The sequence below is a fragment of the Pangasianodon hypophthalmus genome, chromosome 14 (genome assembly GCF_027358585.1).
Source record: "Pangasianodon hypophthalmus isolate fPanHyp1 chromosome 14, fPanHyp1.pri, whole genome shotgun sequence".
Lineage (NCBI taxonomy): Eukaryota > Metazoa > Chordata > Actinopteri > Siluriformes > Pangasiidae > Pangasianodon > Pangasianodon hypophthalmus.
In genome coordinates, this window is record NC_069723.1 from 21,078,213 (window position 1) to 21,097,825 (window position 19,613).

Genomic DNA, 19,613 nt, shown 5'->3' on the forward strand with positions numbered 1-19,613 from the left:
ATTTTGCTTTGATTTTTGCTTTGTTTGCTTCTGTATAGTCGCCCTTTTGTTGGATGCTGTTATCTTCTATATTGATTCTATTGGTTGTGACCTTTTGGCTTTGTTTCCAATTGCTCTTTTGCCTGTGGTTTTGTCTATGCTTGTTCCATTAAACTCTGTTTATTCAGTTTGAGACAGCCATTGTCTCAGTTTGATGCAGCCTGACATGTACAAATTAAACCACATTTCTAACCTTGAAGACAGAACATTAGAAATCGAGCATTTTTAAGTGGCCTGGCAAGAAAGAGGTCTGGCAAGAAAGGCGGTTGCAGAAAGAACTGCAAACGCCTGGCAGAGCCTGGTAAATGTAGGTCAAAACCAAATAAATGACGCTAAAAATGGCTTTATAACCCCCACACCCACTCTGTTAAAGCTGTTTCTCTGAGAGAGCTGGTTGACCTTTTCCACTGGCTAAGCAACTGAAGGAGCAGCACATGTTTGTAACATTTCAAGCACATACTACAAACTGGCTACCCTCAGGGCCTGATTTACAAAAATCCCCCCAGAAAAGTGATCATTTGCATGTGTGAACTGATAACTGATAGTAGGCATGTTGTGGGTGATTAAAAAAAATAATTGTGTAAATGATGTCATGTGCAAGGGGAGAAAACAACATTTAAACGAGGTTTAGAGTGTGCTAACTGACTCTTGTAAGAGTATACTGAAACCACCAATTAAATGTGGTGAGACACATTGTAATACTGCTCAAAATACGATATGAATGCAAAATAAAATGTGCTTTTATAAGCACAAACCTTTGAGAAATTGCAACAGTGAGAGCACACATTATTTCATGGAAGCTTGGGAGAAAGACCACGCCTGAAGGTCCAATTTCTCCTAGTTAACATCCTCTCAATTCCCAAATCTCTCTTCCCCACGAATTGTCCACACCCACCACCTGCACATCTCCTTTCTACCATTCAACAAGTCTTACCCAAGAGTATTTAGTGGGGGTCATGGCTATCTAGCACAAACCACAAGACACCAAAAACTTCAGCCCAAGTTTATCCTACTCTTTACAGTTCTACAGCCCCTCGCAAACATACAGTTTAGAACAAACATAAAGATAAAAACTAAAACTCCAATCACCTGTGTGGTGGCAGTTGTCTGGATCTTCTTGATCTCCTTCTCCTTGCTGTCGTCAGACCTCTCTGTGTCTGAGGTGGCGCTGGTGGCATCTACACTGCTCTTACCTCCAGAAGTTTCTACCTCTAGAGATATTGCCACAGCTTGCTCATGGTTCTTGGCAGAGCTTTCTCCCTGACATGAAGAACTGAAAGTCCCCAGATCAGCCTGGAGTTTGAAGCAGTCCTCAAGAGCTGCTGAGCTGGAGCTTCCTTCTGATCCACTGGTCATGTGCGCCAACAAACCCAAGTCACTGGTGCTGGTGCGGACCTGGTGATGCCCACTTGCAAGAGGCAAGGGTTCAGACGGTGCAATTTTGGGCAGCAGGTTCTCAGATGCACCAGTGCCCACTGCCGCGAAGAGAAAAGTGCTGCCACTGGGTACAGCGTCTTTGTCCTCAGCTAGACTGATCAGAGGTCCTGAATTCTTGTCATCCAAGTTAGATTTGGAAGCCAAGACATTGTTCACGTTATTGTTCAGCTTCTCCACAGCAGCTGAGTAGACATTGTCCAGGAGGGAATCAACCTCTACCAGGCTCCCACTATCTGTGACCCCCAGCGTCTCCATGTCATCCAGCTTCACTTCTGTGGCCTCCACTTTCTCAGCCTTGATGTCCACAAGTAGGTCATGTACTTCAACCTGCACACCCGACACTGTGTTGTCCATGTTGTTTCCTTTGGCTTCAGAGAGAAGGCTGCGTGTGGGGTCGGTGGTCTCAGAGTCGTCCACCTCGCTCTCGGGGGTCTGTGTTTGAGAATGGTCATCAAGTTCCAGGGTACCTTTGATGGCAGAGGCTTGGGCAGAGAGACCAGAAATGGTACTGACTAGACCTTTCTTCCCCTTTTTGATATTCTCCTCCTCCTGGCGCTGGTATTCCTCATACATCTTGGCTAAGTACTCCTTATGGGCTTCATATGTCACCTGGTAGTTGAAAAAGCAACAACATCAAGAGGTAGTTAATGATTTAATGATAAATTATACATACTTATACATACACCCTACTGGATAATTTATATTTGAATTTATTCATTTGGTTGACACTTTAAAGCAGCTTACAATTATAGGAATATTCAGCTGGGTTCCTCAAGAGTTCTTTGGATGATTAACAATTCTAGATTTTTTTACTACTTGAAACCTTTTTTTTAAAATTCAAATCACAATAACTAGACAATAAACAGGTAACAATTTGAACAACTTTATCTAAAAAAAAAAAATCACAATAACTAGACAATAAACTGGTAACAATTTGCTGCCCAGATTCTGCCTTAACACTCCATGCACCATTCTACTGGAGACGAATCCATCACCCATTTCACAGGAAAAACAAAAAAAAACTTTGCTACATAGAAGCTTAAAGGTTCAAGAGTGGTACTGACCACTAGCTTAACCTCTGAGACAAGACAATCCTGGTTAACCACTTAGAATGTTATGGTTCCTCATGGGTTCTTTGCATGGTTAACAGTTTAACCTTTCTGAAGAGGTGGCACTTGAAAACTCTGGAAGGGGATTCTTGTGTTGTACAACTTCACAGGGGTTTGATGAAATGGTTTTCTGCCTCAATAACCATAGCCAACTTCTTCTGGTTTTGCAATAATCTTTACATCCAGCAGAGGGTGCAAAGCAGGTTTTTAAGCATAATAATAATGACTTACTTTGGAGTGGGCTATGGAGAGAGTGTCCACCCACACGCGCCATCCACCCCATTCGTGCTTGATGGCATGGTACAGCAGGATACGGAAGATGTTGTAGACCATCTCAGTAATCTTCTGCTCCTCAGAGTTCTTTGGGTTAATGTAGCCCAGTGAGAACATCCAGTCCTGCCACACTGAGCACTGGAGCAGACACCTATCACAAGGACATGAGACTCATTAAATCAGCTTCAGTAGTTCATCGGATGGTTAACGGTCATTGCTTTCATTCAGTTCTACTTGAAAAAAGGGAAACCCTTTCCCATACATACATTTTTAAGGGTTTGCCATGAGGGACAATCCCAGGAATCCATTAGTGTGATGTTTTATTGTGTAAAGCAAGTATGTAATTGGAAAGAACGATGAAAAATTTGGCATCCATAACATCATTTATCAGAAAAATAAGTGGGTTTGTGTTTTTGATCCATGGTCTTTGAAAGGTCATACAAAGGCTAAATGAGATATTTCAGTCTGCCAGAAAAAAATGGCTTTGGTTGGAAAGTCTAGACCACTGCAAGTCGATAAAATCTCAGTCATCCACATCAAAAGCTAGCAGCGTTAAATGATACTTCATGTATCTGTCAGTTGGTTTGTGACGACGCTCTTGGGAAACACAGAGGTGTTGGAAGGGGACCATCAGAGTGGAAAGTGTTGGAGCGTCATTTCAGAATTGCTGTCTCTAATTTTAATGAAAGAGATGATGCAGTTTCATGATAATAGCCTTCACTACTGTCACTGCATGATTGATGGACTACTTGACACTTGACAGTGAAAAGGACACTAAACTAGACACGGCTGTCACAAGGATAATCATTGCCTTTGACATACCCATGAATATGAATATGTGTGTGTATGTGGGTGTCTCTATGATTGTGTGTGTGTGTGTGTGTAATAAACAATCTGCTTAAAGAAAAACATGCTGCAAATTCAAGGATGATTTAACATCATGGGGGTGTGGGGGGGGGTGTTGTGTTAAATATAGAACATCAAGGGAGAACAACATCCCACTCTCTCCATTTCTTTGTTCCATTCATCAGGTGGCTAATTGTTGCTGTTGGTGGCAGGGGAGGAAGGAGCTGAACCTCACCGTCTGTTCTCTCGGCTGTTGCTGAACAGTTTGATCATGTCAGAGAGGAAGAGACGGCGCACTTCCATCAGCTCAGCGCCGGGTGTCGAGTTCTTCAGCAGCGTGGCCACCACCTTCAGGATCACTGAGACACACCAACTGTTAACGCTGGAGTGAAAGCTCCAGAGAACCTAAACACATCTTTACTTTCTATGTTAATGATGGGCTTATGGGCACAAATTTAAATATAAATTTGATGATCCTTGGTAAAACTCTGCTTTACTCACTATCAATTGTCTATTTGAATCAGAGTAATTTAACACGTGAATGCAAACTAGTAAAAGGAGGTTAACCTAGCAAGCATAGTATAGTGTGATAATTCTATACTTGACAGGGTCGGGTAATTTATAATTCAATACAATTGAAGATTTGACTTCTGCTCGAGTACTGAAGAAGGCTTAGAATCTTGGATAGAGGTACAGTATGACTATGTATGTCTAGACATTTCTCAAATCAGTCTGATCAACAAACGTTGTCTTTGAGCAGACGTTTTATCAAACTTACATCAAATGTGTTTTGGATCATAATGCCTTATGCAACTGCATTGAAATCTCAAATCTGATTAGTCAGAAAATATGTGGTTTAACAGCAGCGCTGACTGTAGCACCAGCTACTGAGAGGACGACTGTTTATAGTTGCTGTAACATAAGTGATAACATGAACTATCTTGCTTTTTTTTTTTTTTCTGGACATTCCAAAACATTAAATGTAACTATAAATGGTTAAACAGTATGACGTGTCATTCATTAATAAAGCTGTAAAAACTGTAATCTTTTTTCAAATCACTGTGGTATAAGAGGAATAAAACACTTCTATAAGAAGAGGAAAATACTCTATATAAAGGTGGTAGCAGTAACGCTCTCTTGCTTTAAGCCACATCACACCACCCTGTTGTTGATTATTTTCCTATAACAGCACACCCCAATTGTTTTATTCCTTATTACCATTATGTGGCACATAGCGCAATTTCACTGATCTGCAAAGTCTACTGATGTTCTAAATTAATTTCTCTGCAAAGTAACGTAATGAGACAATATTTAAACAAAAACAAAAAAACAATAGGCTTAACATAAAAATTAATGACCGTGACAAGTGATGCCTATTAGAATTGGAATAAGTCTTTGTAAATGTTTATGTAGGATTCTGTCTGTCGTTATGAACAGGTTATAAAAATGTCATGTAGCCCTATGAACACTATTCATAAGTGTTACCCAAACATTTAATATACGGTACATACTCAAGTAATATATTTCCTGTATTACACTAAATTTCCTGAGACCTTTAAAAACTGTTTATTAAGAAACTTTGATTTAGACCAAAGAGAGAAAGGAAATAGTTCGGATTGGATGAACGCTTACTCGGGTTCTGGATCTTCACACTAGAGTCTGGTTCGGGGTGAGGTTTGTGAACAACCTGTGTACACACCTGCTCTGTCAGGATCTAAAAGAGGAAGAGTTTCAGAAAAATCAAACTGAAGAAAAAGTGAACGATGATGTCAGGTCTATTGAGAAACGTATGCTTGGGAATAACAGCAAAGAAGATGCCAAGACGCATTACCTCATACAGAGTGTTGTAGGTCGTTACTGACACCGTGCTGGTGTGCAGCATGAGTCTCTCTCCTAGAAGTGTAAAAAGACTGTGCGTGTGCATGATTTCCACCTTTCTCCTACGGAAACAGGCACACACACACACACACACACACTCAGTCTCTCTTGGTGTGTCAAGCCAACAGGAACAGGCTGAGATAGCAATCGAATGCAGTGTCAGGTAACATCACTTTTTTTTTTTTTTTCGCAAGCCACACAAACTAACAAATCAGCTCCCATCTCCACACATTGCTTAGAGACTTGTGTGGGGAAAAGGAGCAGCGTTTGCTGTGACAAAGCATCCAAAAAATCCCATCATTCAGGCATGCTAGCAGAATAGTACATCAGAATGCAGCAGTGCCTACAGGCGCAGAGGGACAGCTCAGACTAATGGCTGGTGCTGCTCAGCTTGCCACCTCAGCACTGAATACACTCCAGAGTCTTCAAACACAACAGAAGTACTTACTTATTGATAGCTATGCAAATGGAGATGATTTATACAGACTGTCAGCTCACTTTGGTGCAGCCTTGCACTATAATGTCAGTATATTACTAGTTTTAAAGCTTAACTAGAGGTAATGATGGATTTCAGGACGCGGGAGGAAATTTCATTTAGCAGAGCGCAGGCATATATTACTTCACTAGACACAGATGAAAGGAAACATGGAAGAATGTTAATAATCTGACAGTAAGTTATTATAAGTAGTTCCCAAACCACAGAATAAACACTGCACACTTGTGTTCGTAAGATGCTGGCTACATTTACAAGCATCTGGCAAGCAGCCGATATACAGTGGGCAAGTTGCAGGTAATGTGCAAGGAATAACTTTGTGAATTTAATCAAAAGTAGAAGAAGGGAGTAATATGTAAATTAGGGATTATCATGTGCTATTATTTTCTGTTAAAATATAGACAATACATTGGAGTCTTCCCAAAAGAAAAATAAAATAGATTTATTTATGTATTCATTTATTTTTATTTGTTTGTTTGATTGACTGATTATTTCATTCAGTGTATTTAGCGATGTTTCAAAAAGAAAGTTAAACCACAATGTTTGTTTGTGTGATCATTCATTCATTCATTCATCTGATCTGGAGTCTATCCCAGGAACACTGGGCGTGATATAGGAATGCACTCTTCTCTTTTTGTTTATTTATCTATTTTTTTGTTTGATTAATTAATTGTTTGTTTATATGAGGAGGTTTAAAAAAAAAAGTTAAACCACACTATCTATCTATCTATCTATCTATCTATCAGTTTTTGTTTGTTTGGTTGGTTGGTTGGTTGTTTTATTTGTTTGTTGTTTTCATTCATTCATTCATTCATCTCCAATAAGCTCTTTGATTTATTTGTTTGTTGTTTTCATTCATTCTTTCATTCATCTCTAATAAGCCCTTTATCCTGGTCAGAGTCCAAGGGGATCTGGAGCCTATCCTGGGAACACTGGGGGTGAGGAGGATGGATCTATCCATCCATCCATCCATCCATCAGTTTTTGTTTGTTTGGTTGGGTGGTTGTTTTATTTGTTTGTTGCTTTCATTCATTCATTCATTCATTCACCTCTTATAAGCCATTTATCCTGGTCAGGGTCCAAGGGGATCTATCTATCTATCCATCCATCCATCCATCCATCCATCCATCCATTGATCTATTTGGGAATGTCTGATAGACACATACGTATAGAGTTAAGCCCTGACACTATACAGAGTGTCCCAAAAGTATCCATCCACAGGGGAAATTAAAATTTTTAGCGAAATATAACTTTATTTACAAAACCTCCTCTACATGATTGCCATTTTGTGTAATTTCCACAATTATGATATGATGTGAACACATTATTAAATTGATAAACTATTACCTCATTTCTTTGCATATAATAACATAAATATTTCATTAAAACTGAGGTTTACTCACTTGTGACCGAGGTGCTTGAGGAAGTAGCCCAACACCTTCAGCGCCTGCACGCGGATGCTCTCACTCTTAGACGCCAGCAGCTTGTAGACCACTCTGAACAAAAGCATTAGCATGAAAACAATATAAAGCATGTGGTTAAGCAGTGCTGGAATTTATGAGAAAGTGTCTCTCTGATTCTGTGCAAAACACAAGCAGAGAGTCACCTGCATAGAAGCTGTCAGATGAGATGAAAGAAATGCCATAATACACAAAAGGTGCCTAATGACACGAAATTGTTTCCTAACAGTAATATCAAGCAATATGTGTGAAAGCCAACACCTCCCCAGGGGAATAACTTCATCAAATCCATTCACATTTCATTTCCTAGACACATGGGGGAAAAGCTTGATGCCGCTTGTCAGGAATAGAATAAATATGGAAATATGTGAACATGCTTATGGAGATGAAGGTGAATAATTCATGCTTCGTGTAGGGATCCTTCATGGTGCAAGAAAAGATTAAAGGCAGTTTAACTCACCGGATGCCGTTCCTCTGGTCGAAGGCTGGGATCATTGATGTGGGATGTTCTGACATCAGAGCCACAAGCAGCTGCAGCACGTCATGGAGGTTCTCGTCCTACACGTGGGAAGAGTGCACCATTAGTAGTAGTAGTAGTATAAGTAGTACTAGTAATGGTGGTATTAGTAGTAATAGTAATAGTGATAGTAGTAGTAGTAGTAATAATAATAATAATAATAATAATAATAATAATAATAGAAGCAGAAGTACTACTACTAACTACCTTTACTATTACAATTGCTACTAGTAATGCAATACTACTACTTCTACTACAAATACTTCTGTTAGTACTTGTAATAGTTGTAGCAGAAGTACTAGCATTGCATTACTAGTACTAACAGAAGTTAGTTCTTGTCCTACATGTGGGAAGAGTGCAGCACTAGTAGTAGTAGTAGTAATAGTAGTAGTATAAGTAGTGTTAGTAATGGTGGTAGTAGTAACAATAGTAATATTGATAGTAGTAAAAGCAGTAGTGCTGCATTACTACTACTATTATTAGTATTATTATTACTGACTACTTATACTATTACAATTACTACTAGTAATGCAGCACTACTACTTTTACTAAGTACTTCTACTACAACTATTACAAGTACTTCTGTTAGTACTATTACTAATACCAATACCTTTTCTTTTGTCTACTTGTAACTTTTTAAATAAATTTTAAACTACTTCCACATAGTTTAAAATTTATTAAATTTATTTATTATACATAGTAGTAAATGTAATAGCAGTTGTAGCAGAAGTAGTAGTTATAGTAATAGCAGTAACAGTAGTAGTATAGTACAAATAGTAATAGTACAAATAGTAGAAAAGGTAGCAATGGTTACTGCTGCAGTAATAGTTGCAGTAGTAGTAATAGTAGTAGTAGTAGAAACAATACAGCATTAGTAGTAGTAGTAGTAGAAATAGCAATACAGTATTATTATTATTATTATTAGTAGTAGTAGTAGTAGTAGTAGTAGTAGTAATACAAGTAACAATACAGCATTAGTATTAGCAGTAATAGCACTAATAGTAGTCGTAGTACTTACAGATTAGCCCTTTTTTATTTTTCATTTACAAATTTATTCAGACTTAAAAACAGCTCTTGCAGAATTAATACAGAATAAAAGTTTCCCTTGTTTACTGGATACTTAACATTAACAAATCACAAACCTCAGCATTAATACACCAAGTCATTCTATAATGCTTTACTATGTTAACATATTCTAGAATGCTAATTCACATCATTTATAATGTGTCTGAATAGTGGGTTTTTAAAATTTACACGGCTTTTACATTAACATCAGCATTTATCACCATGTATCACGTTGTAGCTGAATTAATGATCATTTATATGGACTTTGTCACAGATGGAATAAACATTACAATGTGGTAAATTAATGTTAACTAAAGTGGTAAAATGTTAGAAAGAAACATTAATTGCTTTAATTAACCACTGAGATCATTTAAGTAAATTCATGAGTTTATAGAGGTTATTAGGTGTAATTACAAGTCTTCCATGCTGATTTACTGGTTAATGAAGTGGAATTGTGTTTGTCCGTATTTAAAATAACGTTTCTTTTTTTTTAAACCTCAAGGAACTGAAAAATGTTTCAACCATAGTCTGCCCATCTTTAACCCAAATGTTAGGTAACTGTTTTAATAATAATAATAATAATTTTGAGTTCACGCCATGTGCTGTTGTTGCTTTTGTCCTGTCTCCGCCCCTGTCTTGTGATTGGTGTGTTACCTGATTGTGTCCATGTATTCTGTGTCAAGTCTTTGATTAGTTTGTCTAATTATTTCCTCTTGTTTCTGCCCTCACTCGTATCAATTATTTCTGTATCATTAAATTCCGAGCTTTGTTCTCCCATGTTCCCTGTTCTTATTTCCTGGTTGTACTTCCTGGTTTTGACCCTCTATATAATTTTAATAATGATTTTTGGATTGCCCGTGAGATACTGCACTTGCGTCATACACTGCAAACTTGTCTGAGCAGACTCACCTCATTCATAGTCAGCAAATAGTTCTGTATGCTCTGTAGTTCATCCTCCTTCACTCCACGATCCTGTTAAGAAATAATTTAATTCATGAGGAAGCCATCCTCTTCTGGGTGACACCAGATAGTGGGATTATAAATCATTACAATATATATAGGTGTAGAAGAGGAAAGATAATCAGTACTATGTGTGTGTTGAAATGTTCAGTACAGGCAGATTGTGAATAATGCTGCAATCTATTGTACTCGGATCTCTGAAAAACCTGACCTCTAACATGGGAAAGTGCAATGGGGCAGTCATTCAACTCAGAATTCGCAGTCGAGAATTCAGACAACATCCATTTACTCTTTATACAGTACGTTTGTCAAATTCTGACACTAGCCATACAAATATGCTCTTGCTCTGGGCTTCCATGTTTTCAGAGCCAAAGCATTTGTATGTGTTTAGATCAGAATTCTCGAGCTCAGAATACAATGGATTGCAGCCTAAGAGTCCTGGGATGAGCACAGTACAGTTTTTATGATTACTGCAACAGCTCTTAGAAGGTACAAATCTACAGTATCCGGGTGAGATTATCCCCTGAAGCATGTAGTGTAAAATGCACAAATTTTCCCAAAAGGAAAAACACTAGAAGCGTTATTCACATGATCAGTCATTTTCATTATCATGTTTCTGGCAGGATTATTGCTGAAAAGCATGAATTAAGAAGTTCAGTGATTAGATCTAGTGCCAGGAGACAGATCTGTGACAAGGCCAGTAGCAAGGCCAGTACTTTACACCCACAGTTCTCACAGTGGATTCCTGGCAGTCCTAGGGGTCTGTGTAGTATAGCCAGGGGGTCTGTGATTTTCTAATTTTGTACAGTGATGGAAACCTACAATTATCAAAGTTATTATACCTATATATAATGTCAACACAAATCTAATGACAGTTTTTATTAAAAAAAAAAAAAAGGTTCTCTCAAACATAAAGGTACCAAACTGTACAGTTCCTTGTTGCTAGGGTGGTACCCTCAAGGGTACATATTTTGTACCATTAATACTTTAAAATATACAAGTACATACAAAAGGTACCATCCCAAGGCACAAGGCTCCCAAGGCACAAGGGGTGCCATATAATGGCTGACCCTGTGCTCTAACCCCTGCTTCTTAATTAGCTGGGATAAGCAAAAAAAAAAAAAAAAAAAAGAATTTCACTGTGCTGTAATGTATATGTGGCAAATAAAGGCTTCTTCTAAAATATTATTGTACACATTGGAATAATGTGCCTAATTTTGTTAATAGTTTATTTGTGAAATAAATCTGTATGATATGTCAATAGTTTTAATGGTTAAAGGCATCCCTGATGTTTAAAAAAAGAAAAGAGAACCCCTGTTTTAAGCAATGTCACATCTAGACCAAGAGGACTTGTTACCGTGAACTTACCTTGAGGATAAGCTGCTTGAGGAAGAGTAGCATGAAGGCCCTCAGTGAGATGATCTCCTTTTGGGAAGGGCGTGGTCCATCTGTAAGTAAAAGAGAACCAGAGCCAGTCAGCTCAAATGTAGCAGGGAACAGACTTATATTTCATTCATATACCAGCTGGGACGATTTCACAGCAGTGTCTGGCACCAAGTACCCAGCGTACCCACATTCCTGACAGGGCCTCATTAATGCCAATATGACTGTCAATATCTGTATAAATATCTTCTCCAAAACAGCAGTTAATTCAGAATAAATTAGCATCCCTAGTTTTTCTATTCATTTTGAAACAGACTGCTTAGCATAAAATACTGATATTACATCACTGAAAAAACAAGGATGCCAGAGAATCTTCATTAAGAGTCTGGTGCATCATCTATATTCACAGGAAGAAGGTATTTCCCTGACATGGCTGATGACTATCCATCTAGAATGGTGGTAAAGGTGAGACTATGTTGCTTACTCTTTACTCAGTGCTTCACACAATGAAAACTATGGTTGTAACACATCCATTATCTGTATCTTATCGGTTTAGTGCTCAAAATATTCATATCACGTTTTGTATTTTGATTTAAACCACGAGTGGGCATGGTCTATACTGAACGTTTTCTGTTTGTTTTTTTATATTAACTCTACCGCTATACCCCGGAAACACTGGAAAACAATGAAAAAAAAATGGCTACTGGGGAAAAAAGAAGTCATTTTTCATTTACAGATTATAACAACAGATAGCTTTATTCAACTTCTGGACTAGAAGTGCTGTGGAACTTTGTGGGAAGCTTTTTATCTTCTGTTTAATGTGACTGACTATGCAGGCTAACTATGTTTTAAAGTAATGATGTATTTTCCAAATCAAGAAATTGTTATTTAGGCCACAATAGCCATTAAATTTACTTTAGTTTTTGGGTTTGTTACATCCCAGAAAGATCATTATAAGAAATATGAGAAAATGACAATCTAACTTCTCCTATGCCCAAGAATTTGGGGCTAGTTTTAGATATTTATGTAGTTGGGATGGGAATTTTGCTGAATAATGTATTCACATCTGGTTATACCCATAATATACACAGAAATACAGAGAACCAATCATAACACCACATTCAAGATCCTGAAGCTTGTGGACAGAAAAGTATATGAAAGATACCAGATGCTCTGTATCCCTGGGGCAGAACATCTGAAGCTGAGACTAGTGTACTGATCCTGAATGGATGGTACCTTTGACGCTAGAGTGGTACCATCAATGGTACAACTATTGAATCTTTACTTGGAAAGGTGCACGTAAACTAGTGTACCTTTAAAGTATTACTCTGAAAGCTAATTATTGGTATAAGAGTGTATAATTATGTACCTTAAATCATTTAAAGGTAAACTACATTCACATGACCATGTATTAGATGCATAGTAAAAGTACAAAAGATGTAACCATGACAGTACCACCACAGTAACAAGTGAATGCACAGTTTGATATCTTTTTTAGAGAGTATACAGGTAAACTGATCTTGAAAAAAAATGTCTACCTGAAAAAATGTCTACCAAGTTTGAACTAACGAGGGGGATCTGTAATGAAGTAAGATCAGGTACAGATATTAATTCTGCCCCTAACCCTAACATTAACCTTCATATCTTCATGTCATTTTCATACAGGTTGAACCTTGTCTACTCAACCAAACAGAGGACATTTACAAATTCCCAAGAGGTTATACAACAAGATTCGTATGAAAAGATACTACTGTTAAGGTGAGCATTAGGGATGAGGTTAGCATTGGTACCAATGTATGAAATCCAGCTCTTGCTTGATTGAATTTAAACAAATTTCTCACGAGATTAGGATGGACAATCACAAAGTCTAACCAGGAGAAGTTCAGCCTATATGTCACTGTCCAATTCTCCATCTACGAGATCATTCATTCATCTTCAGTAAGCGCTTTATCCTTGTCAGGGTATCAAAGGATCTGGAGTCTATTCCAGGAACACCCTGGATGGGATGCCAGTCCATTTCAGGTCACATGTTCACACACTCCTTCACACCTAGGCAGCAAATTCACCTACTGGCATGTTTTCGAGAAGAAACCAGAGAACCTTGAGGAAATCCACATGGACACAGGAAGAACATGAGAAAATCCCCACAGTGCAGCACAGTAACCTGAGCTCAGGATCGAACCGGCAACCTTGGAGCTGTGAAGTGGCAACCTTACGCCACAATAGGAGATGAGATTATCTAAATTAAAAGATATGGTGCTGTGTAATATGATGGTGAATATATCGATGAACTATCATATGAATCTGTGACTGAGAGTTAGAGCTAGACACAAGGGCTTATTCGTTTGAATACTGTCTTCAATCATCTAGCTCTATTTTACTGTCTAATGATGTGTGTGTGTGTGTGTGTGTGTGTGTGTGTGTGTAAGTGTGTGTGAGACAGAGAGAGAGATAGAGAGTGAAAGAGAGCAGATGAGACTGTAGGCAGCCAAATCTAATAACTGATGGCAAAGGAGTGATCAATACAAACTCCGGGCTATTCATTACACAGAGTGATGGAGCGAGAGTGACGCATCAAATCAGACAAAAAAGTTAAAAGTTCTTGTATGGCGTATACATATAAAACTTATCAGAGGATCTTAAATTATGCACAAAGACCTGATGAGATAATCTTAAATAGTAATGTTCTATAGATATTAAAACATTGAAGTAATATGTACTCAACAATGATCATGGTGTGATATAACCTTAACTCACATCAGAGTTACTCTTATTACCCAAAGTTGATTATTTTCCAAAAACAGAATGTCCTATACCTCTTACACCATTGACGACCGCTCGGTTCACATTTCCTCCCAAACAAAGAGCCAATAATATCTCACGTACTGCCTTCTTCCACCTTCGCAGCATTGCTAGACTCTGTCGTTCACTCTCTTATCACAGCACTCAAGTTCTTATTCATGCTCTGGAAACATCCCGTATTGACTACTGTAACGCCATCTTCTTTGGTGTATCTGATAAACTTCTCCACCGGCTCCAAATCATTCAAAACTCAGCTGCAAGAATTATTACTTGCACAAAGTCCACTGACCATATCACACCCTCCCTTATTCAGCTCCACTGGCTTCCTGTCCAACAATGAGTTCACTATGAAATTCTACTGTTCACGCTCGAAGCCATTTATATTCTGGCTCCCGCCTACCTTTCAGATCTTCTCCTTCCTTATACCCCCGTCCATTCTCTACGATCCTCCTCAGCTGCTCTACTCACTGTCCCAGCTTTTAAACTCAGTACTATGGGCGCCAGAGCTTTCAGTTGCTCTGCACTGGAACTCTTTGGAACTCACTCCCACTGCATATCCGACTCCATTTCAACTTTTCACTTTTGTGGCGTCAGCTAGGTGGCAAAGACGGATGCACTTGCAAGTTGATGTTTATTATACAACAGTTAGTTCCAGTCCAACAACAGTTAGTTCCTAGTTTGATTGGTCGAGCGGTGATCCAAAAGTGCTTATATTTCCTATAACTGCACTGGGATGTTTCACTGTGTGTATCACTCTGCTCATCTGTGTTCCTCCATGTAAAATTCCAGCTCGAAACCATTACTACAGTGTGTTAGCGATATCATCATCAGCAGACATGGCAAAGGATACTTTTCAGGAATATAACTTTTGACTTAAAATAAAAAAGCTTGGCACATGAAGATGAAAAGGAAGAGGGAAAGCCAATTTTACCAGAAGTACCTCTAACAGGAATGTATAAATCAGTGAGCGCTAGTTAGCCAGCTAGCAATAAACATGACATGCAATAAGGTCAGTGTGGCACGTCAGCTAGCTGGCTAGATAGCTCAAATAAACAGAACATTTGGCCATATTGGCTATATTAATTTCTTTTCTGTAGAGCTGTCATATAAAAGCAATATGTCACTCGCCATTGTGCAGTTATACTGAATATCAGCATGGCTGTGATCACCTATGGATTGCCTATGGTCGAATCACAGCTGTGCCAATATTAAGTATAACCGCACTCTTGCTCATGCAATATTGCTTAATTAAAACAATCGAATCAAAAATAAAATGCAATTGATGGTCAAAGTAAAAAAAACAAGCAAAATGTCAGACAATCAGCAAAAACTAGGCAATTTCAAGAGAGCAAAATAACAATGGTGTCAAAATCAGGACCACAATCTATAGTGAACCAATGGCTTGGAAAAGATACCAGGAATACCTGCATGCGCCTTCTCAATGTGTTTATAAAGGTTATTTACGCATTCTTTTGTGATTCGTGTCAGGTGAATTCAATCAATAGCCCGGAGATGCAGGGCCATTTGATCTGATTTTGGCTATGCTGTCTTGTAACGGTGAGTTCTGGAAAATTCTGACGTGACATTAGGGTAACAGGAATTTTGAGGTGCATGCAAATTCTACATATTTCAGCTCAGGAAAGTCTGTAATTTAGTAGAAAATGTCAATTCACCCATGTGAAGGGTTTTCCCAGGCCACCACACGTATAATGCTGTGATCTTATGCCTTAAGGCACTCTGAGTTACAGAACTAGAGCCTAAAATGGCAGACAAATTCTGTGTTACAGTGATGCATGTGCTTAATTTGAAGGTAATTTGAAGGTACCAGGGTCCTTTGAAAACAAGAGAGAGAAAGGGAGAGAGACAGAGAGAGAAAGGGAATGAGAGAGAGAGAGAGAGAGAGAGAGAGTCCATTTCCAGACAGAATTGTTCCTCTCTTAAGCGCCTGTCTTTGTTGCACTAATTGAACACTTTATTATGGTCCAGCGCTGTCTCTTCCCTTCACCATCCCTCACAGGAGAAGACAAAGGGGACCAACAAGTGGGAGATAAATCAATGTAAGGCAGCCTGATTGGAGGATCACCTACTTAGCAGGCAAGGGATAAATTCTGCTACAAATTCTTCTATACTTCATCAAGACTCCATTTAGTGTCTTTCCGTCCTGTGAGTTATCCACCTGCTGCTGACACAATGTGTGTGTGTGTGTGTTCATCACCAAATGCCATAATGTAGGCTGCTATTATGTATTATGTTTTTAATTAACTGCAAGAAGACGACAAGGCAATTTGAAGGTATTTTCTCACTCAGTCACGAATTTCATTATTACTATACACTCTCAGACATTACCCTTCCCATTACCACTGAAATACCTTCATCGGCTTACTTCCATTACTTATATTTATTGGCAGTACTTCTAAAAAAAATGGTTTGTTTGATTTTAATCTTAGTTGATCAACAGCAGAAAGATGAATGGGTCAGGAGATTGCTAGCAAATTAGATGCATTGATTAAGAAAAAGAGAGAGAGAGAGTACTTTGTTGCTTTATCTATTGAAAATCCATATCAAATACGCCACCAATGAGATTTACTGAAAACAGACGAGTCAAATTAAAGTGATACCTAATATACACCAGTTCCAACTGATTTTAAACAGTGTAAAGAGGTCATACTAATTCATTTCTCATTTAAAGCAGGGGTTCTTAAACTCCGCCCTTAAAATTTAAAATCATTTTTACCCCCCAAAGTTTAGTTTAGGGTTTTTTTGTTTGTTTGTTTGTTTGTTTGTTTTAATCCACCCATTCAAATACCAGGCTCATTATTTAAACATCTAAATTGAATTGAAATTTACATTGAATTTTTCATTATTTGTTTCTGAGTTAGTGATACGTGGATGAAATGCATTAAATTGAAGTGACCAGACAAATAAACGAATAATTATACTAATAATAAATACTATAAGTTTGATAATGTTGCAAGCTGATCCGCACACATTTCCCATAAATATCAGCTGTATTCAGAGTTCAAAAGTTATGTCCATGTTTATGTAGGGAAAGTTACTCATATTCAGAGTCGGCTTATGCACTCGCTTAAGGTGATTTCCTGGTCAGTCCAATCCACCCACACGCCTCTGAGATTTTGCTTGAGCAGAAGGGGTTTTTCAGTAATATCTAGACCACCATCATTAAACACAAGCACTCAAGGGGGAAAAAACACCCTGCAGACATTATGCTCCTTTGCTGTTAACTGCAGTACAATGTAACAAAAAAATATGTGACAATAAACTATAAATTATATAAATTATAAAAATACAGTCTATACAGAAAATAGAGATCACAAATAAGTGAGAAGATGGCAAGCTTTTATATAATCATCTAATAGCAGTCTAGTATATCACCAGTATATTCCCACATAAATAGTCCTAGCTACAATTATCACATTAATCACTGTAAATTTGAATTAATTTAACAATATGACTTCCACTGTCATTATTTAAAGGCTTATAAAACACTACCAAAAGAACAGCAGTACAAAGAGGCAGGGATGGAAAAAGCTGTATCTACTGCTGAGAGCTGTAGCAAGAAACTGGAACATATATATATGCATCAGCAGTTTATTGATGAGCCTTGTGTATGTGGACTGTAGGCTATTTAATTGTCTAATTAGTAAAACAATATCAATATTTTGGTCCAAAGTGCTCGCCTATGAAATGTTAAACTGTTAGACCACACGTTCATCTGCTATAGTTACAAGTCTCTTTAATAAAGTGTAGTTCATAAATGTGTCCATAAAAATTCAGTCCTCAGGAAAAGCAGAGTTTTTGATCAAGATGCTGTATTAAAGAGGAAAAATAGATGCAATTAATTAAGCCAACATGTTTAACCTTTTTTGTATGAATAAGAACCTGATATTAAAAGAAGACATTTATTTATGAGATAAATCATAAATAATGCAAGAGGGTAAACCCCAAGTCTCACCATGGAGAGGAAGAATAAAGGAGAATGGAGGCATCAGAATGAAGAATAAAAGTACACAGAGAGAGGCACGAAGCAAGATTGGGCGTCAGGGGAATAAACCATGAGGTCCAGTAGAAAAAGATAGTGAGTGGTCTGCTTTGAAAAGCGAGATGGACAGTAAGAAAAACAGAATAATGACAGAGAGAATGACAGATGTTCTGGGGACAGTGGAAGAGCCACTCAGACTGCATATTGTTCAGCACGACGTTGTACTGAAATGCTCACTAGTTATACAATCAGAAATGTTTTTCCTCCAAGCAGAAGTGATGATTGGGATGATTATGGGATGGGATGATTATGCTACATATGGAGGGATTGATAAGGAGTATAAATAGGATACAGTGGAGTATAGAAAAAGCCTATATAAAGATTGTAAGCTAGAGTTATTTGCTCAAGGAGACCGCAGGAATCTAAAAACGAATCGGCCGCCATGTTTTTAACCACCTCCGTATCCGTAATCTGACGCTGAAGCATCTTATTTGAGGTTCAATTACTTGGAGCCGATGTTTCTAGAAGCTTTCAGAGTGATTGGATTTGCAGTGTTAAATCAAGAAAGGTGGTTGAGGTCACGCCATCAGGCAGTGTGTGTTTCTGAATAATGATCTCTCTCATCAGAGGGGGAGAATGATGATGCTGAAATGACCCTGTCTCTTCCTATAACTGCTACAGCTCTCTAGCTGAGACACACACACACACACACACACACACACACACACACACACATATATACACATATAGCCTAAGGTAAAGCAGTGCCTATGATGCTCTGATTCATGCGGACCAAAGCAGAGCAGAGGCTATAAAGCAGTCATGGGCGATGGATAACACTGTAGCCTACAGGGGGAAGGAGAAAAGTAGCCTCCAGTGTTAGAGAGCAATCTTTCAGAGTAATAATCAAGATATAGCAAAGGGTTGGACAACAGTAGTGAGGTATTGCTAATAAACCTTATACCACAGTGCTGCTGAATTCTCGAATCACCAATTGTTCAGAAGGTGTTGATTCATTTGCTAAGTGTAATTCAAATCACAGGTTTATATTAATGCACTCATTTTGATATGGTATTGTTTCTATAGTAACAGCTTGTTCACAGGGACACTCCATATAAACTGATTAAAAAAAAACAACAACTTGTAATCATTGATAGGGAGAAGCTTTCTGTCAGGATACACTTATTTAGCATTTTGGAAGGAGTCTCCAGTGTCAGGAGGTAAAGCTGTAACTATGTTTTTCACCATGAGAAGGTTTTTTTGGACATGTTTCTTGGTAACATGACAGGATGCAATGTCTTTTTTGTTTTATTGACTTCAAGCAAAATAAAAAGGAAAGGCTGGTGAGGAA

The 19,613-nt window shown here is 38.1% G+C and overlaps 1 protein-coding gene across 4 annotated transcripts in view; it reads right to left on the reverse strand.

Moving 5' to 3' along the window:
* The window catches only part of nbeab (neurobeachin b), a 344,194-nt gene that overhangs the window by 211,415 nt on the left and 113,166 nt on the right, over positions 1-19,613 (reverse strand). For all 4 annotated transcript variants that reach the window (XM_026934784.3, XM_034310661.2, XM_053239985.1 and 1 more), the window contains exons 14-22: positions 11,446-11,525; positions 10,027-10,089; positions 7,996-8,093; positions 7,479-7,571; positions 5,536-5,644; positions 5,337-5,418; positions 3,940-4,063; positions 2,817-3,009; positions 1,129-2,085 (exon numbers count right to left, since the gene is read on the reverse strand). In XM_026934784.3, the coding sequence (XP_026790585.2) occupies positions 1,129-2,085; positions 2,817-3,009; positions 3,940-4,063; positions 5,337-5,418; positions 5,536-5,644; positions 7,479-7,571; positions 7,996-8,093; positions 10,027-10,089; positions 11,446-11,525 (1,799 nt within the window). The remainder of the gene's footprint in view (positions 1-1,128; positions 2,086-2,816; positions 3,010-3,939; positions 4,064-5,336; positions 5,419-5,535; positions 5,645-7,478; positions 7,572-7,995; positions 8,094-10,026; positions 10,090-11,445; positions 11,526-19,613) is intronic.